This window comes from Sphaerodactylus townsendi, linkage group LG07 (genome assembly GCF_021028975.2).
Source record: "Sphaerodactylus townsendi isolate TG3544 linkage group LG07, MPM_Stown_v2.3, whole genome shotgun sequence".
In the NCBI taxonomy this organism is placed as follows: Eukaryota; Metazoa; Chordata; class Lepidosauria; order Squamata; family Sphaerodactylidae; genus Sphaerodactylus; species Sphaerodactylus townsendi.
The window spans coordinates 50,222,273-50,247,694 of NC_059431.1; the positions used below are offsets into that span (position 1 = coordinate 50,222,273).

The 25,422-nt window shown below is 41.2% G+C and overlaps 1 protein-coding gene across 5 annotated transcripts; it reads left to right on the top strand.

Moving 5' to 3' along the window:
- The first annotated feature begins 1,243 nt into the window (after nt 1-1,243).
- MACIR (macrophage immunometabolism regulator) lies at nt 1,244-13,911 on the top strand. 5 transcript variants are annotated; one of them, XM_048503561.1, is made up of 3 exons: nt 1,244-1,459; nt 11,297-11,336; nt 11,738-13,911. In XM_048503561.1, the coding sequence occupies exon 3, from the start codon at nt 11,759-11,761 to the stop codon at nt 12,380-12,382; it is 624 nt and encodes a 207-aa protein (XP_048359518.1). In that variant the 5' UTR covers nt 1,244-1,459; nt 11,297-11,336; nt 11,738-11,758; the 3' UTR covers nt 12,383-13,911. The 5 variants fall into 5 exon arrangements, with proteins under 5 accessions (XP_048359518.1, XP_048359515.1, XP_048359514.1 ...); XM_048503558.1 differs by lacking the exon at nt 11,297-11,336 and having other exon boundaries at nt 1,244-1,519; XM_048503557.1 differs by lacking the exon at nt 11,297-11,336 and having other exon boundaries at nt 1,245-1,459.
- The last annotated feature ends 11,511 nt before the right edge of the window (nt 13,912-25,422 follow it).

Here is a 25,422-nt window from a genome sequence, read left to right on the forward strand (position 1 = left end):
TGAGTATTTCTCTCAATTACAGAAATATAGAGATGAGAAGGAGGATTTGGATGGAAATGCTGTGACTCTTTAGAAAAGGTGAATGGGATTTTGCGCTTTTCATGACCAAACTGGGGTGCCAGAGTAAATAAAAATGTCTAGCATATGATGAAATGGTTGAATGAGTGTTTCATCAGTGTGGTGTAGTGGTTAAGAGCAGGTGGATTCTATTCTGCAGAACGAGGTTTGATTCCCCACTCCTCCACCTCAGTGGCAGAGGCTTATCTGGTGAACCAGATGTGTTTCTGCACTCCTACATTCCTGCTGGGTGCTGTTGGGCTAGTCACAGTTCTTCGGAACTCTCTCACCCCCACCTACTTCACAAGGTGTACCCACAAGGTGTCTGTTGTGGGGAAAGGAGCTTGTAGCTACCTTGAGTCTCCTCATAGGAGAGGAAGATGGGGTATGAATCCAAACTCTTCATCCTCATCAGGGCCTCACAAGGTGCCTGTTGTGGGGAAAGGAGCTTGTAAGCTACCTTGAGTCTCCTTACAGGGCCAGAGCTTTGAACTGCACCCACATTTACTGGGCCCTTGCTCATTTTTCCCCATGGAGGATTATAAACAAACATGATTTTTAAAAAACCGTAAGCCAACTCTTGTTTGAATCTTCAGTCTTGTCTAGTATTTTAATTACATTATGTAAGCTTTTGTCATATTTTGGTAGCTTGCCTTAGTGGGATCCTTCCTGCAAAGAGCCAGGACACAGATATTTTAAATAAACATTTTAAAATAAAATCCAGGATCCACACATTTAATAAACCACCAATCAACCTCTATGCATTCTCATAATTTCTTCCTCACTACAGTGTTTCTCCCACCTCTTTTAAAGATTTGACACATCATTTGTTTTTGCGTGGACAAGAACTGGGACCACCACCACCAGGAATGAGCTCTCTTTTCTTGAGCACAGCGAGGAAGTTGATCTCTTGCACACGCCACGCGCACCTTTGAAAACGCAGGCTGGGTGCTGGGGGTCGTGGCTGGTCCCCTTTATGTCCTTTTCTTCTGCAGCTGTCCGAGGCGGGAGGCGTTCTCATCTTTTTGACTTGATGCGTTCTCCAGCCAGCTCAGCTCCAACTCCAACTCCAACCCTTGGCCTTGGTCCCTGTCCTGATGTGCCGCCCTAAAGAAGGAGAGACCGCGCATCAGGCGACGGTGCGTCCCAAGCGCCCGCACAGAGTCTCCTCCAGGAAGGGCGTCGGGAGGCGGTGCAGAAGGCAGCAGCCGCGAGAGGCGGGCTGGAGGCCGTAAGTGCGCCTCCTCCGCCTCTCCAGCCTCAATCCCCGCCCTGCCTCCGTGGAATAAGAGAGCCGGGAGGGGTAGCCAAGCCTCTCTCGCCGGCTCTCCCTCTCCTCGCCATCTCAGCGTCGCTGTTGGCCGCAACGTGGCCCGCAGGCCCCGGGCATCCTGGACAGCAGGTGGGGCGGCAAGAGGCGAGGCTGCGCCTGGAAACGGTCTCGAGAAGGCCACCACGGCGGGTACACGGGCAGGACTTTTGTGCAGAGTAGGGTGCGGGGAGGGCTCGAGCAGCTGCAGGGAGGGACGGGGGAACCAGAAATAGAGGGGGATGGAGAGGGCATCGGAGGATGGTTGAGTTGCAGCGCATCATGTGCTTGTCTCTCCGCGCTGGGAGAGGGAAGTGCCTGCGTAAACAACCGGTGCACCTTGGCCTGAGACTCTCTCCGTGATAATGGAAGGGAGCTTTGCTATGAGCTTCAGAGAATGCAGCTTTTACCTCGTGGCTGACTGATGGACCAGATTTAGATGCTCAAGCTAATGGTGCTTCTTTGTGTCTATAAATACGTGCATGTTTCTCTATGCCTGTCTGCATAAGATCCATAACAACATACAGTGAACGTACCCATGAGGTAACATAGAGATGTACATATGCATAAGTGTACCTTGTATGTGTTTAAAATATTTAACAATATGCTGTATTAATATTGTTGAGGAGTGTGTATGTGGATGCAATATGTACATTTGGCTTTCAAATGTAGCAAATGTAGCACTGTGCTCTAGCGTAAGTTTGATTTTTACTCTGTGAATATGCCACATAGTAGCCATTCCCATGGTCATGTGATATTGTATGTCGTGTCTTATTGAGGCTTCCCTGAATATCTTCTTGGCAGCATAGTTCATTATGCATATATAAGATAAGATGCTTGAGTCTGGTATTATAAATGCCATTGCACTGTTATTTCAGTGCTGTTTGTTTGCTGTGATATGCTTAGTAACTTTTATTGTAGCAGATAGTATTTCTGAAGTGACAGGAAGCCAAAAATAGCCTTATCCCTGGACGTAGCATTGGGCCCTCGCAGTTAAGTAATTTGGCACATTCTTCCAACATGCGCAAAGAAGTGGTAAAGCACTAAAGCTAACCAATTAATTTTTTATTCATCTGTTTTACAAATTTTCAAAATCTCGAGTCTTTCGAGTGATCTCTTGCTGTGTAGCCTATGCCTGGTAGATGACTTAAGTGCCTGTCTGTCATCAGTCAGTATTAAAGGTGTGCCAAGAAATGGTGCTGAAGCGTAGTTTGTGTGAGTGCATCAGGGACTCTCTGGGCACTGCTGCCTTTGCTCCTTGTCCATATAAGGAAGTAGCACTGTGGAGAGCTCTTGGCAGCCTCGGATTCTTCTGCACAACCAGCCTGGAACCTCTTTCTTGCCCTGCATTTATGGAGTCGGTGGTCTTCACCTAGTTCTCTGGTATACCTTCCAACAACATTCCTCTTTGATGGGCCTCGGAATAAAATCTGCCCACTGATGAGGCCTGGTAGAGTGGTGGAATTTAGTGACTGGAAGAAAGTGCAGATGGTGTTTAGCTTTTGAAAATGAGGGGATCTGATCCCTTTGAGCAATATTACTGTTTTCAGCAAAGACAGCATGTTGAATTAATACCACTCTGTAAACCCACTTTTTACTATGATATATATTCATAGTGTCAGGTCATCCATTTCTAATGGTTTAGAAGTAAAGTATTTCTGCATGATGGCCCATGCGGATGCAAAAATACTGTTTTGTTGTTGGTCGGTTTCTGCTTCTAAAGATGGTCAAATCCAGGGCCTGATTCCAGCATGCATGTTTCATAAGTTTATGACAATGGCGAACAGGATGAAGAGAACTATGAAGAGAACTGTAAAGTCTTTTACATTTGTGTATCATAGTGTTTATAAAGAAAGGGGTATGTCAGTGTGAGAAATCATAACTGGTTTGCTGGATTACGTAGGAGGCATGTTTGGATAAGCCTGTATTGTCAGAAAGGCAGTCTGAGTTGCTAGTGGAAAAAACCAACACAAACAAATAGAAAAGCCCCCCTCTATATGTCTGTTTATTAATACTATATTTATAATTAGAGTTTCTATGCAAGATATGAACACAGTATTAAGCAAATTATTTCTATATATGCAAATACATGCAAAACCTCCTAACCAGACGCATGAGTGTGGTTCTGAATGGCAAATCCCACAAAGGAGAAGAATGTGCATATATTACGTAAATGCTTTCAGCCACTGGATTTGAATACAGCAGCATACTGCAAACATAAAGATTAGGAAACATCTGTTGCTAGGGAAAGCAATGTCTGGACTCAGATAGCAAGGGATGTTACTTGATTTTTCAAAATGAGCCAGTTTTAATTTTGTGTGTATGCTACATGATTAGTAGTTTTCTCTTGTTAACATGTGGTATGTTTTGTAAGCCTAAGAGATCTTTGCTTGTCCCAGGACTGTGTGTATAAGCTTCAGTATTCAGATTATGTTGTCTGATATAAACCTTGCCTACATGAATTCAAGAGTTTTTCAGGCCCATCTTTTCACTTGGCTCTCTTGAATCAGGCATAGATCACAGTGTTTCGATGGATCAGAGATGATGATGATAAAAATAAGAAGAAGAGGAGGAGGAAGAGGAAAAGTTTGGATTTATACCCCACCTTTCTCTCCTGTAGGAGACTCAATGGGATTTACAATCTCCTTTCCCTTCCCCCCCCCCACAACAAACACTCTGTGAGGTGGGTGGGGCTAAGAGAGCTCCATAGAGCTGTGACTAGCCCAAGGTCACCCAGCTGGCGTGTGTTGCACAGTCTAACCTAGTTCCCCAGATAAGCCTCCACAGCTCAAGTGGCAGAGCGGGGAATCAAACCCAGTTCCCCAAATTAGAGTGCACCTGCTCTTAATCACTATACCACTGCTGCTCCTCTTTGCTATTTGAGACTTTGGCTTCTCAAATTTATTACAGAGGATGATAGGTTATCATGAATTCTTCCGTGAGAAGATTGATAAAGACAGAAAACTTGGTGCCTGTGCATCTTTGTCTTCAAACATGGCAATTGCCCTACTTCCCATACATTCTGCACTTTGGTGGCTGACAGGTAGCACCCATACGGGCTGGGATGTTGGAGGGAGCATTATGAGGCAGTTGGGGACTGGTGAAATTTCTCTTTTTTGCCCTCTTTTTTGCCTTTTTTTGGGGGGCAGCAGTGGCATAGTGGCTAAGAGCAGTGGCTAAGAGCAGGTGCACTCTGATCTGAAGGAACCGGGTTTGATTCCCAGCTCTGCCGCTTGAGTTGTGGAGGCTTATCTGGGGAATTCAGATTAGCCTGTACACTCCCACACATGCCAGCTGGGTGACCTTGGGCTAGTCACAGCTTCTCGGAGCTCTCTCAGCCCCACCTACCTCACAGGGTGTTTGTTGTGAGGGGCGAAGGGCAAGGAGATTGTAAGCCCCTTTGAGTCTCCTGCAGGAGAGAAAGGGGAGATATAAATCCAAACTCCTCCTCCTCCTCCTCTTCTTCTTCTAATTAATAGTGTCCTTTAATACCTCTTGTGAGAGCTCGTAGGCAATTGTATAGGCTGGTGGTTCTTTTGCTGTCACAAATCTTATGAGCCACACTTTCCATAAATCTGGCCTAAATGTTAGGCAGGGTAAGTTTGCATTTTAGGGTCCAGAAATGCAGACGGTTTTACCAGAACCTAAACTTAGGCTCCAGAGTAGACTAAAAATGAAATGAACTCAGACAATGAAAAAAAATTTTGTAAATAGATTTTGTGAACTTTGTGTACATAAAATACGGTTAAAACATTTTATAGTTGAGAGACAACTCACATCTCCTTGAAGTCTGTCTATACCTCCCCTAGAGAGGTGTACCTCACAGATTAAAAACCCCAGATATAGGCTGTAGGAGTGGGAGACAAAATCATTGCTCTAACTTTGGTAGACCCAGGATGTTATGGATGGCTTTTCAGCCCCTGTCCTCACCCACCTACCAACATGGGCTCTTTTTCACACAGGTGCATCACTGCTCAAAAATACCTACATTTATACACATGCAAAACTTTGTGTTATACATACAAATACGCAATGCACTGACCCACACAAATATTGCCTGTTTGTTCTACCACACAAATCTGTGTAACAAATATGCAACTTAACATCATTTACCACTCTTATTCTTGCATTTCATCAATCCGTATTCTACTTTATTCATTATCTTTTGTTCCCTTTGGTGGTAAAAAATGCCAGTCAAGTCACAGATGACTTATGGCGACTGCATAAGGTTTTCAAGAGACATTGGCTCATTCCGCATGGGCCAAAAACAGTGATGTGAAAACGGTGTGAAAATGGTGTAAATGGGTTTAAAACAGTTTAAAAGGGTTTATACCATTTTCACACCACTGTTTTTGGCCCATGCGGAATGAGCCATTCAGAGGTAGTTTGCTGTTGTTTGCTTCCATGTGGGATGAGAGAGTTCTGAGAGAACTGTGACTGGTCTAAGGTCACCCAGCGGGCTTCACATGGAAGACTGGAAAATTGAATCCAATTCTCCACATTACAATCCACTGCTCTTAACCACGATACCAAACTGACTTATTATTCCCTTTAGGCAAACCATAGTGGCAGCTTTGAGTTCTGTTCTTAAGAATAACGCAGAACAGACATACTTAACAAATATACATAATGCTGAAAAATCATTATAGGCTTCTGTAAATTAATATTTAAATAATTTAATGTGGAAAGATTTTGTGATGGTATCTTTATGATGGTCTTGTTGCTTTTTTTTTGAGTGCCAGCATGGTGTAATAGTTGAGCAGGTGTACTCTAATACGAAGAACCAGGTTTGATTCCCCGCTCTGCCACTTGAGCTGTGGAGGTTTATCTAGTGAACTAGATTAACTTGTGTACTCCAATATACACCAGCGAGGTAACCTTGGGCTAATCACAGTTCTTTGGAGCTCTCTCAGAGTGTTTGTTGTAAGGTGGGGAAGGGAAAGGAGATTGGAAGCCCCTTTGAGTCTCTTTACAGGAGAGAAAGGGGGGTTATAAATCCAAACTCTTCTTCTTCTTTATGGAATGCTGGTTGATATAATGAATAAACATTGAAGCAAGCTAGATATCAAGTGAGATTTAAACCGTCATTTGTCAGTTGCTGAGCCAAAGACCTTTATATACAAAGGCAAATATGTGCATCATGCTGAAAGTCAGCATATCCCTGCTTTTAACTGAAATAAACAAATACCAAAAAATCATTAACAGGATAAGAGATTCCATAGCACAAACAGTGATGGATAAAATTTCCCAAAGCTTGAATCAATGTGTAATGTACCGGGGTGAAAGTGCAAGATGTGCCACTGCTACATTGATGTTGCAAATGATGGGCCATGGTGCATGTATTTAAATGTGACTGAGCGAGCTTTTTGCCTGTGGCTCACATTGCAAATAAATTGGGACAGAATGTAAAAAATCTGAAAGTCATGGCATTTCTCTGGATAAAATAGGTTAAGCAGGAGTCCCTGATCTTGCAAGAGATTATTGGTTCTATTTTTGCTCTTTGTTTTGTCTCAGTTTGACATTTTGACAGTTTTTCCCCCTTACACACACAAAACCTTTGGATTATATCCTGCCCTACAAATTTAAGCCTTGTTTATGAAAAATTATGTGTTTATTTTAACATGCACTTTGCCTTTGAAAAAACTTCTCTCTATGCAAGGCTGTTTGTAGTGGAATGATTATCACCCAGTTGTTTCAACTAAATTCAGTTTCAGTTTGGAGATAACTACCAACCTTTGATTCTGTATGCTCAGTCACTAATGCTGATTAGAATCTTCATTCTACCATAAGGAACTTGAAAAACTAACTTCAGCCTTCCTTAGTTACAAGTATAAACATTATTAAAAAGTGACTAATCTGTGTTGCTATGTTGACAAAGTTCCTTTAGCATTTGTTAGTGCTCTTAATTTTGCTATCCTTTTGGTAACAGACTCTAGTCATGGCTGACTTTCTTGTTTTGTTTGGCCTAACCCCAGTATTTGCCCTCCTCTCAGATTCTGATGGTGTTTGTGTGTTTTTATTGGATTATTTAATTATTTTAAATATTTTTTAAACTGTGAAATATTTTAATGTTTTTATCTGTGTTCTCTTGGGGACCCTGATGAGGTTCTGAAGAGTGGCATAAAATGTTTTCAATAAATTACTATTTAACCAGCAACTTCAGTTGACTTCTTGAAAGGTGGCATTTATCCATAGCTTTTCAGATTGAAGCTGCAGTTTGGATTGGGGGGTTGGGGGGAATGGGACAGGACAAGCATCATATCTTTATATCTGATTTCTTACCTAGTTACTTCTGACTGGTTCATGATTCTCCCTGGCCTTGTACCTGGTCTCTGCAATCTCTGCATTAAATTCAGTTCTTTTTATTATTACTTTGATAACATTTCCAGTTGTATAGTTCATTTCAGTAAAAATCTGGATACTTTCAAAAATCTTCTAAATACAGATCAAATTTTACTCTTAAAACAAGTCTTTATGATAGTGATTCTTTTCTGTTTGTAAACACTTCAGTCTTCAACTTGCACTTTAAAACTGACTGTTGTGTTAACACTGTAAATTAATGAGGCTTGGCACAATTGGTTTAAGAAAGTTATCTCCTAATGGCTTTACAGTTTCTCTCAAACTGGCTATAACAATGCTTATAAAATTAGATTCAATGAGACTAGAGCTTCCCTGTCCACAGTAACCTTATTGGAGTTGTTATGAGGACCATTTTAGTGATGAATTTCATCTGCGCTACCTATATGCGTTGTGCTTTTGTTCCTATAAAGAAGACCAGTTGCATTATTGCTATAAAATCTGTATGGTTAATTATGACATCTGTTAAAATGCTTTTTTGAGGTTCCCCTCACCGTTTTCAGTTTCAGCAAGGCTTCTCATTGCAGCATGTGTACTGTAGCTTTTTTAAAAAAATGTTGTTTGGTTTCAGTGTGAGGTGTGTCTCTTTGCATCTGCTTAAAAAGAGACAATTGGATAACTAAAAGTGTTCCTGACATGTAGTTTGGACTTTTAATCATTAAATAAACTTATAAAAGGGAAAAATGATCGATTCCACTACTATTCAAATAGGAATTCAAATCCTAAAAGCATTTGCTTAAAAATCAGTTCTGTTGATTCTTTGCTCTGTGAGTTTGCATGTGAGAAACAAACTACAAAATGACTGGAAAGTGTTTACAATACTCTGTTGTTGTTTCCCATAGGTTGCTTTTGATTTCAGTACAGTAGTTTCAGTGCAGCTATAATACTTAGCTTGTAGTGCTGTCAGTGTTCGAAGAGCCCCACTTGCATTATCTCAGCATGACCCTGTAAAGTATCCCAGTATTATTTCCATATTACAAAGAGTGAAAGTCAAGCATGGTTTTCCTAAGACACTGAGTCCAATCTGGGGTGTGTGGGAGGAATCCCCCACTGGATGTGGTGCAGGCATGTGACAGTGGGGATGCCCAGTGAGCGTAAAGGGCACCCCTACCGGTGGTGAAGGCACCCATGATACAGGTGTGTGTGTGTGTGCTGCAGAGCTTCACAGTGCCCACACCTGGAAGTGCAGGCAGCCATGGTGCTTTTCTGGCACAGAATTGCATGCCAGTGGAGGAGGGGGCATTCCAGGGGTGTGCCCAGGGGTGGAGCTGGCTGCATGGCAACTTTCACTGGACTTTCAGTCCCTGGACAATGATGTGACCTGCCCCAAATTTGTATCACAAATTTCACAAGTTTCAAGGCACAAGTCAGAGGTGTAGCTAGGGAAAATGGACCCTGGTGCAAAATCTGAGTTTTGCACACACACCCCATGGACGGCCTCCCCATGTCCAAAGGCCGCCCTCCCCCACTACGATGAAAGAACAATTTTTTTGCACCATATCATCTCAAAGTCACAATCACATTATAGAACATGACCCAACTCACAAATCTGAACACATGCCCCAACTCACAAATCTGGCCTCCCTAGTTGAAACAACATTGAAAGTGATGCTTTTGGGGGGGGGATCCGCCCTGAAACAGCATAACTTTTAATGTTGTTTAGAGAGCCCAGATTCTCCCTTTAAATCCACTCAGAAGGGACCAGAATCTGGGGACAATTTGAGGGTGCCTGTTAGGGGAGCAATGTTTAAGTTAACAGTACCAAAATTTCAGACTACTTTCAGGAGACATATTCTGATGATACCACCCAGGTTTGGTGAAGTTTGGTTCAGAGGGCCCAAAGTTATGGACCTGCAAAGGGAAGCCCCATCTACTATTAGCTCCCATTGGAAACAATGGAGGATGGGGGCACCCCCTTTGTGGTCCATAACTTTGGATCCCCTGAACCAAACTTCACCAAACCTGGCTGATATAATCAGGAGTGTCACCTGATGATAACTTGAAATTTTGGTGCGGCTAGTCTAAAAATTGCACCCCCTACTGGCCAAAAAAGTAAAAATATTAAAATATTTTTTAAAATACATTTTTTATTTTTGGCGCCCCCTGCAGGCGTGTGCCCGGTGCAACACACACCCTTCCCCTGGTGGCTATGCCACTGGCACAAGTTCCTTTTCCCTATGGAGTTTCCCAAGGGCAGGAGGATTTTGTGGTTTTTCTCCTGCCCACGCTGCCAGGAAACCTGATAGGAGAAGGTGTGGCTGCTGCACTCCCCACCTCCATCTGAATTGGGCTGTCCATGAGTTTGTGGTTCAGGAAAGATTGAGTCACAACTCTGTATTTTACAGGACATGAAATATCTTCATATCCTAGGAGCAGCAGTGGCGTAGGAGGTTAAGAGCTCGTGTATCTAATCTGGAAGAACCGGGTTTGATTCCCAGCTCTGCCGCCTGAGCTGTGGAGGCTTATCTGGGGAATTCAGATTAGCCTGTACACTCCCACACATGCCAGCTGGGTGACCTTGGGCTAGTCACAGTTCTTCTGAGCTCTCTCAGCCCCACCTACCTCACAGGGTGTTTGTTGTGAGGGGGGAAGGACAAGGAGATTGTAAGCCCCTTTGAGTCTCCTACAGGAGAGAAAGGGGGGATATAAATCCAAACTCTTCTTCTTCTTCTTCTTCTTCCTAGTCATGTGGCCCATTCATTTGACTTTTTCAGGAATTGAATAGATGAAGTCCAATTAATGATTCTGTTGTGGTTGAACTCTGTTCTGAGTCTTCTGCAGTACACACAAGTGAAAAGTGACTGTATCATCAACCTACTTGCGGAGGATTTTGAGAGAATGTACTGTCTTTGTGATAATTCTCAGCTAAACAGCAAAAGGATTGTGTATTATGATCCATAGATAGATGGCTATCTAGGCTCTCTGCAGCAATTCCACTAAAAGAAAAAAAGAAGAGTTTAATTAGATTTCTAGTAGGATTCTGCTCTTGGAATCTGTTTTGTTCCTGTGGACTTGAACAGAAACATACAAGAGCAGTTCAGCTTCTGTGGGAGCTGTTTCCACTAAACACTATATAGAAACAAGCTACAGTGGTTGTAACTGCAAAACTAACTTCTCTCTTGCTCTTTCTCTTGCTGTCTCAAAAAGTTTTGAGCCAACTCATCTTCAGTGAAATTCAACGATTTGCCAATTTATTAGGAAGTAAGAAAAAATTTAGAAGAAAGTCTGTAGAAGGGTAGAAATGCATACTCCTGGGGATGTGTTAAGTGAGTAGCCAAAGACTGGGAGTAGAGTAAGGGTGAATGAAAGTTAGACTATACCCTTCTTAGGACAGGAAAGACTTTTTGTGTCAGTATTGTTGTTTGGCATGAAACTGTAAATGCATGTGTAAATAAATTCTTGTCAGCCAAGAATCTTGTCAGCATGTGTAAATAAATTCTTGTCAGCCAAGTATATGATGGGTGTGTGAGAACCAAGTTACCTTTGACTTTTTCATGCACCATCCTGGCTTGACACAATCATGTAAAACTCAATTACGTTTTTTAACTTGTTCCTGGTTCTTATATATTTCAGACACTCAAGGCTGGCTTGAACAGAGTGATTCCTCTCATCTGTTAGTGTGTTGGCTACATCCCTAGACAAGATCTTCTGTCACTCTAAGTTCACTCTATTATTACATGACATTTACCTTGGCATACTGTTCTGAGACTGTTGCTTTTATATTTACTAGTCTAAAGAGAGGTCACTACTCTTTCTGTTTTTTGAATAGGAAACTGAACCCATGACGTAAATGACTTGATCAAGTGTGCACTATGAATGTCATGGGACTTGAATTCAATCCCAACTCTGGGTAGATGAGAACACATTGCTTTACTCTGGCCCTGATTATGTTCTTCAGAAGATCTAAACTATCACAGGGTTAAATTGGGAATTAAAACCTGAGAGAAACTGTGGTATGCTATTCTGTGTATTTATATCATTCTAATAAAGCTTTTTTATTATTATTATTTCCAGGCTAGCAGACTCAAATTTAAAATGGAAGTTGACATTAACGGAGAGTCCAGGTCTATCCTAGCTACTCTCCCCCTGCCTATTGCTGACATGGGTGCCACAGGCAAGGTAGACTCCGAAAAACCTCGTTGTTCCAGCACTCCAAGTTCACCGATGCGTCAGACTGTTTCAGGCTATCAGATTCTCCACATGGATTCTAACTATTTGGTTGGTTTCACAACTGGGGAGGAGCTCTTGAAATTAGCCCAAAAGTGCACTGTAGGCGAGGAGAATAAAGTTGAAGTGGTGCCTACCTTGTGCTCCAAGCAGCTTGATTCAGGACTTTCCCGATCCTCACGGGTATGTAAAGCTAGAAGCAGATACTACCAGCCTTATGAAATCCCAGCCATCAATGGTCGGAGAAGGAGACGAATGCCTAGCTCAGGGGATAAATGCACCAAGCCACTACCTTATGAACCCTACAAGGCTTTCCATGGTCCTTTGCCTCTTTGCCTTTTCAAGGGTAAAAGGGCTCACTCTAAATCTCTAGACTACCTCAATTTAGACAGGATGAACATCAAGGAACCAGCTGACACAGAAGTGCTTCAGTATCAGCTCCAACACCTCACCCTAAGAGGGGACCGTATGTTTGCTAGGAATAACACATGAAGATAAATTTCACGTGATTGTTTGTGGCATCAAAATCCTCCATACAATGTGGACAGACTTGAACATGGTACTTATTTCCCATCAGCAGACAATTTACATGAATAAGATTATGAAGATGGTGTGGGGGTGGGGGAATCATATGGAAGGAACTACTGGACAATCCTGACTGCAGATGTCTTTAGAAGACTACGATGAAACAGAAGGTTTTGCACAGGGATAACTGAGATTTCTGATGATGTAACATTCAGAAATTGATGCTCTAACTTGTTTCTGACTGGGCTTGCTGTAAGAAATTACTAATGGATACGCACTGAAATACACTCTTAATTCTTAATGTTAAAATATGTATGTATGCAACAACTTTTTGCAATGTAGAAAAGAAAATATTTGACTAGAACCATGTGTTCTTTAACCTAACCCAGTTTACGTTTCTTGTAACTGGATTTGCACTGGGAATGAAATTAATCACTGATGACATTAAGCCTGAGAGCTTTGTACTTGTATTACTGGAGCGAAGTTTTAAAAAGTGTAACTGAATTAGTTTTCATATTTCAAATTGATTTCAATGTAATTTTTAAAAAATAGTTTCAAGGGAAAAATGAAATTACTTGGAAAGCAAACATTAATTGTTTGATAAATTTAGTTCCTTCATTTAAAAAAAAAGTCTTAACTCCTGCCTTGGAACCTTTACATTGTATGTATATATATATATCATAAAAGTCTGCCTATGAATCTGCAGAATATGAAAGGAGTTTTAAATTCTAGCACTACCATATTGCATAGTTATGATGGGAGGTCTTATCAGACCATATGTTTAGCACTGTACTGGATCATTCCAGTTTATTTACAGCACTGAACGGGCTTTAATAAGAAAAAAAAAGCCGTGACCATTTCAATACTGGACTGTAATTTATGTCAAATGCACTGGTTTACAATGCTGTTTCAAGAGATCATTTCCAAATAAACCCTAATTTAGCTAGTCTAACTTTAGTGTTTAAAATAATGTGTAATTTTTTAATCTCTTTAAAACGTGCAGTTTGTTACTGAAGCAGTGTGCGACCATTATATTTTTAATCTGTAAATTTACTTTGATGTGAAGGCTTAAAATGATTTTGTTGGAAAGGGGGTGAGGGTTTAAAAATGATCTGTGAAACCAATACTTTATTGATCATTCCTGGGAAAGTCCTGACTTTTCTGAATGGAAAGCCTGGGTGTTTATTTTTTTCTTAAGAAGAAATGTACGTTACTTGGAAATCATCTCATCTTTCCTACTTTTCCCCACTCACAGTGCAGAATTCTTAAATTGTTTAAATTTAAGAAGACGCTAGTGATTTTTACAGCAAGCTGCACTATTCTATTGTAGTGAGGAATGATTTCTTAAACTGCTTGAGATAGCTTTTAGAGTGACCTGAAGCATACTGTCCAATGCCAAAGAGACGGTTTTACAAAACTTAATGAAAAAACATTATTTATTGATTTACCCTTTGAAACAACACTGTTGGCCATGAAATAAAAGGGTGATGTGCATACCTCTATGTGATCTTGGTGTGTTTTGCTGTTCTGCATGAAGTGTTACATTTTGTAGGCCATTTCAGAAATCCTGTGGAACTTGAAGCAACCTTTTCTGTAATTGCAGCAACACTTCTTTCCTGCTGCTTTAATCACATAAATTGTTACAGTCCTCTTCAAACTGCAGTGTGATCTCATACATGGAAAATATTGTATGATGAGGGCAAGCAAACACCTTGCTCTTCATATTCTGTGGATAACTACCTTTAGTTGGCCAACTCCTTGTCTGTTCTTTTTTCCATGAAAATTATGCATTCACATCCCGTGGGCTCTTAACACTTCCTTAAACAATGAATTTTAGCACATCAGCTTGTCATTTTGACTGCATGAAAGCTTAGGTGATCTCTATGAAATCCATTGCTAGGAACTTGCTCTTTTATTATCAGCCTTTTTTAAGGGAGGTGCAAGAAAGAATCCTTTCTTATGCCATTGGTTATTGAAATGGAGGCTGAATAATAATGCATTGTGAAAGCAAGATTTGTGGAATTCTGAATATAAAGCTTCTCTGTAGGTGTATTGACGTTGCAAAATAACCTTTATTACAGTTGTGCAAGAGAATCTGCGTACCTGAGAATTTTTGTTAACTAGATTTTGCCCCCAATACTCAGAGGTGGCTCAGGATATATTTCTCAAGATCAGCTTCAGCAGCCTCAAATTGCAAGCCATCTACCTGACATACCACCACTTTGAAATGTGGTTTGAAGGAGCTCGTGAGATGCTGTCATATGTAAACATTCAAACGGGTTCCCTCCTGTACCACTCCACAGAGAAGCTAGTCAGGGCTGGTGACTCTCTGTGTGAGCCCTGGACATAGCAAAGGCAGAGATAATGTTCAGGCCAGCCCTTGGAATAACCAGGGCCTGAATCTGCGAGACTGGAATCTTTCCAGGAGATATTCTGAATATTGGGCAGTTGCTGAAGATCAAAGATGCCATGCAGCTTGCTCTGTAAACATTTGCCTTGGCAACTGAAGCCTGTTCAAGATGTACACGTAAGTAACAAACTTCAAGGCTCCTATAATATTAAGCAGCTCAGGCAGATGCTCAGCTGAAAGCCATATGCTGACATATTTTAACCCTGGATTTCTCACAGGCTGGTTTTTTTCCATATGAAAATCCTCCAAGGCAACATACAAAGCCACATAAATCATTATAAAAATTACAATTGCATTTGAAAATAATTAAAATATAATAAAACTGGATCTTCAACTTATTTATCTTTGAACTCGTTCTGGATCTGCTGTTGCACTTACTGGGTCAATGAATATTCCTCAGGTGGAAAAAAGACTAAGTAGGTGCCCCATTTCCCTTGTTTAGGCATTTCCTATGAATTTTAATCCTATGACCACTCCAGTTTCCATTTTTGAGAGAGCATTTTTCTTTCTGTCGGAATGTGGCAGAACGCTGAAACAGTAGAGATGATTGGGGGTGGGGGATACCAGATGTTAACCTTCCACTCTCATCTTCCAGCTGCTGGCAGTTTCTATACTTGGAAACTTCACTGTTTCTGCTTGATGATAAGGACTTCCACCTTGGAAATACACTGCAACAAACATAACCAGTGAATGTTCCTTGTACCAGAGGAAGACTCCTTGCCATAGAAGAAAGCTCTGCTGTTACCAGAGCAGATTGATAGGATCCAACCCATTCTCTTCTTTAGTTAGCAGAGGGCAACTGTTTTATTATTATTATTATTATTATTATTATTATTATTATTATTATTATTATTATTATTATTATTATTAATTCAATTTCTATACCGCCCGATCCCCAAAGGGCTCCGGGCGGTGAACAACATAATATATAAACAGTAAGTAGGAGCAAATCCAGTACAATACAAAACATAGGCTCCTTCAATAAAACATCTTAAAATACATAAAAACAGCGGCTAACCATTAGCAGATTAAACAAGAGGCGTCCAAGGCTCAACTAAAACCCACCCCAGGAAGGGGGGACGGCAGGCCCCTCAATATGAGGAGCTCTGTTGTACCAGTGCCAAAGCAGGAGCAGTGGGGGGGCACCATATCAGCAGCCGGACACTCCAAAGGCCCGGTGGAACAACACAGTCTTACAGGCCCTGTGGGACTCACCAAGGTCCCGCAGGGCCCGGACAGTTGGTGGGAGGGTGTTCCACCAGGCCGGGGCCAGTGCTTTAAAAGTCCTGGCCCATGTGGAGGCCAGCCGCATCATTGAAGGGCCGGGGACTACCAGCAAATTGGCCTCTGCTGAACGCAGGGGCCGAGTAGGGACATATGGGGTAATGCAGTCCCGAAAGTACGAGGGTCCCAGGCCGTGTAATACCTTAAAGGTCAAAACCCACACCTTGAAGATGATTTGGAATTCAACCGGAAGCCAATGCAGCTGGCGCAACACAGGCTGGATGTGCTCTCTAAAGGCGCCTCCTGTGAGCAAGTGCGCCGCTGCATTTTGGACCAGTTTTAATTTCCGAATCAAACGCAAGGGAAGGCCCGCGTAGAGCGAGTTACAATAGTCTAGCCTGGAGGTGACCGTTGCATGGATCACGGTGGCTAGGTCTGTTTGGGAGAGGAAGGGGGCCAACCGCCGGGCCTGACGAAGATGGAAAAACGCAGTCCGGGTTGTAAGGGCCACCTGGGTCTCCATTGAAAGAGACGAATCCAGGTGGACCCCCAGACTGCGAACGGAGGAGGCCGGCACCAATAAGGCCCCCTCCCACACCGGCGCCTGGAAATCCCGAGCCTCTCCCTCACGGCCCAGCCACAGGATCTCCATCTTCGATGGATTCAGTTTCAGCCTGCTCTGCTGCAACCAACCAGCTACCGCCTCCAAACAATGCTGTAGAGCCGCAGGGGCGGCAGCTGCTCCCCCCTCCATCAACAGAATGAGCTGAGTGTCATCGGCATATTGATGACAGATCAGCCCAAAACTCCGTACCAGCTGAGCAAGTGGTCGCATATAGATGTTAAATAATAGCGGGGATAATAGCGCCCCCTGGGGTATTCCGCAATAAAGCGGGCACTTCCGGGAGGCTTCATCCCCGCACTACACTTGCTGGCTCCGGGCCCGGAGAAACGAGGCAATCCACTGAAGGACAGTGCCCCGCACCCCGGACACTGCCAGTCGGTGGGTCAAAAGGTCGTGGTCAACCATATCAAACGCTGCGGTAAGATCTAACAAAACCAGCAGCGCCAATCCGCCTCGGTAAAGCTGCATACGGAGTGTATCTGTGATGGCCGTCCCATGCCCAGCACGGAAACCGGACTGGAAGGGGTCGAAGGCCGATGCGTCATTCAGGAAGCCCTGAAGCTGCTCCAACACCACTCTCTCAATTACCTTCCCCAGAAACGAAAGATTCGAGATGGGGCGGTAATTGGCCAGATTAAATTTAATTAAAAAACTGCCCCCCAACTTGGAATAGTGTAACCTCCTGTAATTGATGTGTGCAATTTCTTTGTAGTTTTTGGGTAAGTTGTGGAACAAATATTGTGTTCTTCAACATATGTTGATTGGGGTAAAATCTATATTTTTTTTTACAATGCTTTTGCTTTTCTGTGTTGTGGGCCTAAGTAGCTATTCTCCCCTTTGAACTGTGGCCAGATCTCAGTGATCTCTGCTTTTCAAGTAGAACATCCCATGTTCAATCTCTGGTATCTCCATTTCAATGGATCAGGTTCTAAGCGATGTGACGGACCTCTGTCTGAGACTCCAAGAGTCTAAAACCCAAAGTTCTGCTGCCTGTCAGTACAGATAACACTGAGCTAGAGGAACCAATGGGCTGACTCAGTATAGAGCAGCTTTATGAGTTTTTCTGTCCAGGTGAGGAATTAGGCCATTTTGTTTACCCTATTTGTAGTCCTGAATTGATAGTAAATACTGCAACTACTTCAATATGGGATTTTTCCTCAGAATTTCTTAACATATGTAATGACAGCAAAATAAACAGTTGTGTCATTCATAGCTAATGAATATGAACAATTTTTTTCTTTATAGAGACTGGCTTGCATCCACCATAATACAAAACTATGGTTTATTTTGACTGTAAAATCTGTATTAATTGTGGAGACAATAATTCAATCCTGTTTTGCCCATGTAAATACTGTTTTCAGAGTCTTCTCTCTTTCTCTTGCCTTACATAGGCTCATTCCGCACACGCAAAATAATACACTTTCAAGCTGCTTTCAGGGCTCTTTGAAGCTGTGCGGAATGGCAAAAACAGTTGTGAAAGCAGCTTGAAAGTGCATTATTTTGCGTGTGCGGAATGAGCCAAAGAACCTGCTGTAATCCTAGCCTATTCTGTGCTACTTAATCCAGGAAAAGTCTTGCTGTTTCACCATTTGCTGATGGCTCTGTGACGGTAGGGAAGCTGGCCATAATTAATATGGCAAGCATCCATAGATCCATGTTTCTCTTCCTCAGGCACCCAAACTCCCAGTTTTTTTCACATTAACAGTTTCCTGGCAACAAACCCCAGGATAAATGTTCCCACTCATTTACCCCCTAACACATCCAAACCTTCAAGGATCCAACAGTCAACACTTCCTTTCACAAAGAGCAACAAGGAACCTTGGATGGAATGATGTGTGGAAGACTGTCCTGTGTGTTTTCTCTGTTCCTCAAAATTCTAGAGTCTGTCTTTGTAATAAAATTATAGAGTGCAAGTGGTAATACGTTTGTCAATAGAGCACAGGCAATAAAGCAAGCCAAAGATTCAGTGGCATTGGGGTTTTTTCTTTCCCTGCAAATGTATGCAGAGAGCATACTGGCAGTCCTGGGGCTTCAAGAGGGCACAAGAAAAAAGACTGGGCTATTGTGAGGCATACCAGAAGTCAAGGGTAAAGTCAGAGTGAATGATAGCAAGAGGTGTTGAAAAGCAAAAGGTTTCAGTTTCAAATCACTCTAGTCAAGTACCTCTGTTGCTAGGGAATGTGCAAAGGAGTGCCAGCAAACAAGTCAGATTCAAGCTAGGATGTCCATGTTTGTATGTCACTTGAAACAATAAAGACTATCTTCAATTATTCCAGAAGACAGTAGTCAGAGTACTAGATACAGGGACCATTTCACTGCCGTGCTGAATTATCTGCACTGGCTGCCCACCTGTTTCCAGACATGAGTGTTAATTCTTTCCTTTAAAACTTCAAATGGCCTGGGGCCAGGGTACTTGAAGGACCATCTTCTCCTTTACTGTCTGTTCTGCTAGTTATGGTCTATTAAACGTTGCTATCTATATCCCTGCCTGCTGATGTGAGATGGGTGGCAACTAGAGACAGTTGCCTTTGGAATGCCTTCCCCCTTCAGACTTATGTCTTTGTACCCAGTATTTTAACTAAGGGGCTTGTCCTAGTTGTTTTAAGAATGTCATTTAGGCTGCTCAATTTTGTTCTATTTAATTTTTATGCCTATGGCTTGTTTAATATTGACAATTCATGTTTCTGTTATTTTAGGTGATTTTTTTCCCTTGAGATTTCTGGAAGTAGCATATACATTTTCTTAATTAACTGAACTTCCAACTGTAGTTTCAGATCCTGGTTTGAGATTTCCTAACTAACCATAGTTAGTGGTTAGCTTGTGTTTGGATGATTAACAATCAGCCAATACCCATAGCTATGAACTGAGACATTATCTCCCAGTGACCTTCTTTGGCCTATAAAAGAAACCATTTATTATTGTTATATAATAATTGGCAAAATCAATCATTGCTAGATGAAGGCTGTCACCACCAAAATCAACTGGCTGGCTATTGTGTGTTTCTTGCTGTCAATTGAACTCCACTCAAATACATGCAAATTATGCCTCAGACCCCACCCCCTACCTGTTAGGTGGACAAAACATACATCACACAATCTCTCCACCTTGTGCCATGGAGAGAAACACATCTTACTGTAACATGTCTCTGAAGATGCCAGCCATAGATGCAGACAAAAATCACCACACCATGACTACACAGCCTGGAAAACCAAAAACAGTCTTTGCATTAACTTCAGTTACAGCACAATCTTTTCTTTTCATCCAGTTTGAAATCTGTACCTTGTTCTGAATAAAAACCACCTATTAATAATTCTATTAAATATCTTCATGCAAGGAAAGAAAAGGTGTCAAAGATCTGATACTATCCTGATTCAAAACAATCTATTATTATATGAGCTATTGTAATTCTTTCATAGTAGTAAAATTAGGACTTGCCATTCTAGTTCACACCAGAAATCACTCTGAAACTGCCAGACTATTCCCATTCTTTAATTAAATAGTTTAATTATAATATAGTCAAAATGGTCTCATTGAGTGAAGTAAAATATGTGACTGTTTGGGTAGGTACTTGATCTAGCAAGGGAAAAACTCTGACAGGGGAAAATGTAATGATATTCTAATTTTAATTGAGTATTTGAATCTTTTTCATATATCATTTAACAATAGTGGAGGATTTAATATGGCTTATGTGTGGTAGTCAGTCATCATAATCCATCAAGAGAAATCTTCAGGTGAAAACAAATTTCCATTGTGAATCTTCCCCATTAGTAGAATCAAAGGATGCACCAGAAGGAAAGCCCTGTATTTTACACTGAGGTGAACAAGTGATGTTCCTACACTGTGTGTGAAGTGATAACAGATGCTCATTGTTTCCTGCAACAATTTCAACCATCTGTGAGGCTTCTATCTCCTGACCACTCCATCTCATAGCTGCAAGTACTCACCAATTGTTGGGTGGAGCACTAACATAAACATAAGTTCCATAACCTTGTATTTGCAGACATCTCTTCCCTTTGCAGCACAGTTGCCTCATTTGAATGCATCCTCTTTCTACAGTTAGGAGCCCCTGATGTTCTTGGCTATTAGAAATGATCCATTAATCAGTTTCATCTAATTTTATATTTTTCCTAGGCAGGTCTACTCAGAAGTAAGCTCCATGTTATTCAAATAGTCATTGACTATTTAGCAGTAGCTGAAGATGGAAAACTTTATTCCTTTGGAGGCTGCAGGAATCCATGTGAGAAAACCTGCTTGGATTCTGCCTCCTCATTAGAGGCTGGAGAACACTACAGTCTGCATTTTCTGCAGCAGTGTGCATTATCTCTCTCATCCTCTCCCTTTCATACACCCATACACAACCTCAACAAAAGCATCAGAAAGAATGCTTTTAGCATTCTATTTTAGGGAGGAAATTGCTGGCATAGATTTTAAAAGGCACTATGTGATATATGCGCAGCAAATGGATCTTGCTTTAGAGAGAGTACAGTGGTGTGAAAAAAAGGACTATAGAGACTTTAAATATATTTAACATTGCAGAAGGAAAGCCTGTGTTACATTTATTTCTTCTGGTTGTTGGGGTAAAGTTCTTATGCTTGATCATACTTTTTTTGTGAAGGGACATTTGTTTGCTGAGGACAGTGACTTTTTTAAATTCAGTGACTTGTAGCAAAACATTATGTGGTTTGGGTGGGATGTAAGGTCTGTAGAACACCAAACACCCAAACAGTCCTTTATGTAATTTAAATTCTTATTAATTTGATTTATGCCCTACCCTTTGTTTGCAGGACTGGGCTCAGGGCAGCTCATAAAAATAAATAAATATGTAATATATTATTAAAACATATAATTTAAAACCATAATTCCTATTAGATGTTTACATGGTTTTAATGGTTTTAATGAATTTTAGTATATATGGTCACTATTGCGACCCTTGTTATATATTGTACATAGATTATGTTGTGCACCGCCCAGAGCCCCTTGGGGATTGAGCGGTCTATAAATTTAAATAATAAATAAATAAATAAATAAATCCTAATCTAATAAAATTGTATTTTCATAACATTAAACAGCAGTAACAAATGTTCATCAGGCAACTTTTGCAGTTTCTAGCCGTAGCAGTGGAAGTTGCAAGCAGCTTTGCTTCTTATGGAACAATTGGATAAAATCCTCTCTGTTGATTTTTCTGTATATCTCTATAAATTAAAGAACTAAACACCTTTTTTTAGAATATAGCATCTGAAAATCTTGTGAACAATAGAATCTCCCAAAGAGAACTGTATCCATATAAGTAATCTTCCAATGGCTATAGCCCTAACTCCCATAGCTGTGCATCATGGGATGGATAGCCATTAAGCCCATAAATGCTACTACAACAAAGAATTTAATGGGATTAACAATTTCTCCAAAACACTTGAGTGGCCCTTTGATTGATGTGGACTAATTTACTGGTTAGATAAAGGATTTGCTAAAGATTTGGGTTCCTTTCATGCATAACATGGGTTTAGTATGATGATTTTGTCTTATCTAGTAAAAGATACTATATACACAGCTTTCTGTTCTTATCATTTAGCATTCCTGAGAATAATAATAATAATAATAATAATAATAATAATAATAATAATAATAATAATAATAATAATAATAATAATAATTATTATTATTATTATTTTAATTAATTAATTAATTAATTAATTAAATTTAATAGACCGCCCTACCCCCTAAGTTAGAGGAGGTAAGAACTACATATAACCACTGTGAGTGACTTGGAAAAAGAGTAGATTAAAATGTGATAAATTCTGATTTTGTTATTGAAGATATGAGTAAATATTAAGATGTCTGGACACTGATATATCTGTGCTCTGAAACCTATTTATTTGAAAGTAAACTAATTAAAATCAGTGAACTTACAGTGACATTAAAAGGTTGCATCGATTGAAGCTACAGTCTCAGTAAAATACTGTTGTATCTGGAAATAAAGAGTTATTGCTAATTTCTGATCTTCAAAAGAAGGCTGCTTTTAAAAATCTTTCAATATTACCAGGCTGCTTTCCCCATATTAGCTCAACCTTTTTCTTTCCAAAGATATATCTTTCAGACAGCTGTAGACACCCACATCCAGTCCACTTTAGTGGTTCTTTGATTATCTTAATGGAATCTGAACCAAAAGGTAAAAGAAACAAATTAGAATCTCTGTAATGAGCAATTTCTAAAGGGGAGAATATCAGGACAGTGTATATAGCATTCCAAATGGACTTGTTTCTTCTCAGTAATGGGAAAACAATACATATAGACTCATGAATCTACCTCATGAACCAGATCACTGAACCATCAGTGTCAGATCTGCCCTTTCAGGCTTGCCAGGGACTCTGGTAGAGGTGTTTCATTTCACTTACAACCCTGATCCTTTTAGTTGGAGATGCTGTGGATCAGTGGTGCGATTCAAATAACTTAACAACCGGTTCTGGTGGTGGGATTCAAATAATTTAACAACTGGTTGCTTACAAGCACCATTTTAACAACCAGTTCTGCCAAAGTGGTGCAAACCTGCTGAATCCCACCACTGCTTTGGATTGAACCTTAAACCTTCTTCATCTCAAGCAGGTGTTATCAAGCAGGTGTCCTCCTAATGGAATTTACAATGTGATTTTTTTTGCATGATACACATGTAGAGAGAGGAGAAGAATAAATAATATGTAACTTACGCATGGCAAAATGTGAATACACAATCATAAAATTTTGAAACATGAAGGTCTATTCATATCTCATTAACAAGTTGAGGAACTGAATTTAGTTTTGTTGAACTGAAATCATGATAATCAGATAGAAACAGATACCCTGTTTCCCCTAATATAAGACATCCCCGAAAAACAAGACATAATAGAGGTTTTGCTGAAGTGCAAAATATAAGGCATCCCCCAAAAGTAAGACATAGCAAAGTTTTTGTTTGGACGCATGCCCGACGAACAGAACACAGAAAAATAAGACATCCCCTGAAAATAAGACATAGCGCATCTTGGGGAGCAAAAATTAATATAAGACACTGTCACTGTCTTATATTCGGGGAAACACGGTAGGAAATACAGACCCAAATACAGATCCAGAGATGTGTGGGAAATAGAGTGCTTTGGGAGTCTGGCTTTTCCAATTTAATCCAAAAACCTTTATTAGGCATAAAATTTTATTTATTTATTTATTTATTTATTTTATTTTTTGAGCTTATATACCGCCCCATCCCCGAGGGGCTCTGGGCGGTGTACAACATAGAAGAAGGCAATATAAGCAATTAAAACATTTAAAAGCAGCGAGAACTATAAAAATTTCTAGTAATATAATAAGTTACAATAAAATAAGGTAGATGGTACATTCAGCAGGCTCTGCTATTATAATTCCATCCCTTCCCCTAAAGGGGAGAAACAGCATCCACGTTCTGATCTAAAAATTCCCACCCCAACTTCCAAAAGGGAGGAGTGGCCGAGTCCTAAGATGACAACTGACCCGGTATCAGGGCCGGGGAAGGGGGCACCATCAACGGTAGCTGGTCCCTCCAAAGGCCCGGTGAGAACAGCTCCGTCTTGGACAGGGCCCTCTTGCGGAGACTCACCAAGGTCCCGCAGAAGTGAACCCGGTTAACTGGAGGAAGAGCAACCACCAGGGCGGGGCCAGAGCTGTAAAGGCTCTGGCCAGCCCGATGTGGGGAAGCCAGCAGTATCGCCCGAGAAAAGGGCCAGGGACCACCAGTAGATTGGCCTCCACTGATGGGAGGAGGCAGATGCAAGGACATATGGGGTGATCACGGTCCCGAAGATCACGAAAGCGGTCCCAGGCAGCGTAAGGCCTTAAAGGTCAATACCAGCACCTTGAAGGGTGATCGAGATTCCACGGGGAGCCAGTGCAGCTGGCGCAATATTGGCTGGATGTGTGTCCAGGTGGCGCTGCCTGTCAGCAGGCGCGCTGCTGCATGCTGGACCAGTTTTAATCTCCGGATCAAACGCAAGGGAAGGCCCGCGTAGAGCGAGTTACAATAGTCTAATCTGGAGGTGACCGTTGCATGGACCTACTCTACTCTCTCAACACTCTATTCTTAAAACCGGAAGAACTGAACATTCCAGGTACAATAACAGGATCATTGTTACACATCATGTAGGACACGGATTAAAAATGTAGCAACTGCTTCCGAAATTTCTACATTAGAACTATTCAATAGTTTAGACATTTTTAGTTTGTCTGAGAAAAACATAAATTCTGAAGGTAATAAAGCTCCCAGGTCGGTTCTAATATCATTATACCTCGAACAGTAAAGCAGGATATGAGGAATTGAGTCCATAGTGTAGAGACAGTACCAACAACAACGCTCCCTTCATGGGATGTTAAGGAAACGGTCTTGAAGATAGACTGAAGGGAATGAGTTGCACCTTGCTCTGGCTTTTCACAATAGACACATTATGGTGTAAGAGGGACCTGATTTTGAAGTTCAGTCATGGTCTTGGTTACCAAGTGGGAGGCAAGTCCTAGTAACCCCAAGGTCTGCCAGCAGCTGCTCTGGGGTCACAATATAAAAGCCACAGCCTAAAATCCAATTGTGCAATCAAAGGAAAGTTGAAGGTTTCTATCTAGGGTCAGGTTACACGTTCCAAAAGGCAGAGTCCAAGGGCCAGAATAATAGCTGCAAGACTAGTCAGCAAGACCACAGACAAGTTGATCCCACACTGGCTGCAGCTTCTTTGCAGTCTTATACAGGGAGTTTCCATA

Excerpts from the sequence above, each read along its gene's own strand:
- MACIR (XM_048503558.1), top strand. The coding sequence starts at position 11,759 with ATGGAAGTTGACATTAACGGAGAGTCCAGGTCTATCCTAGCTACTCTC.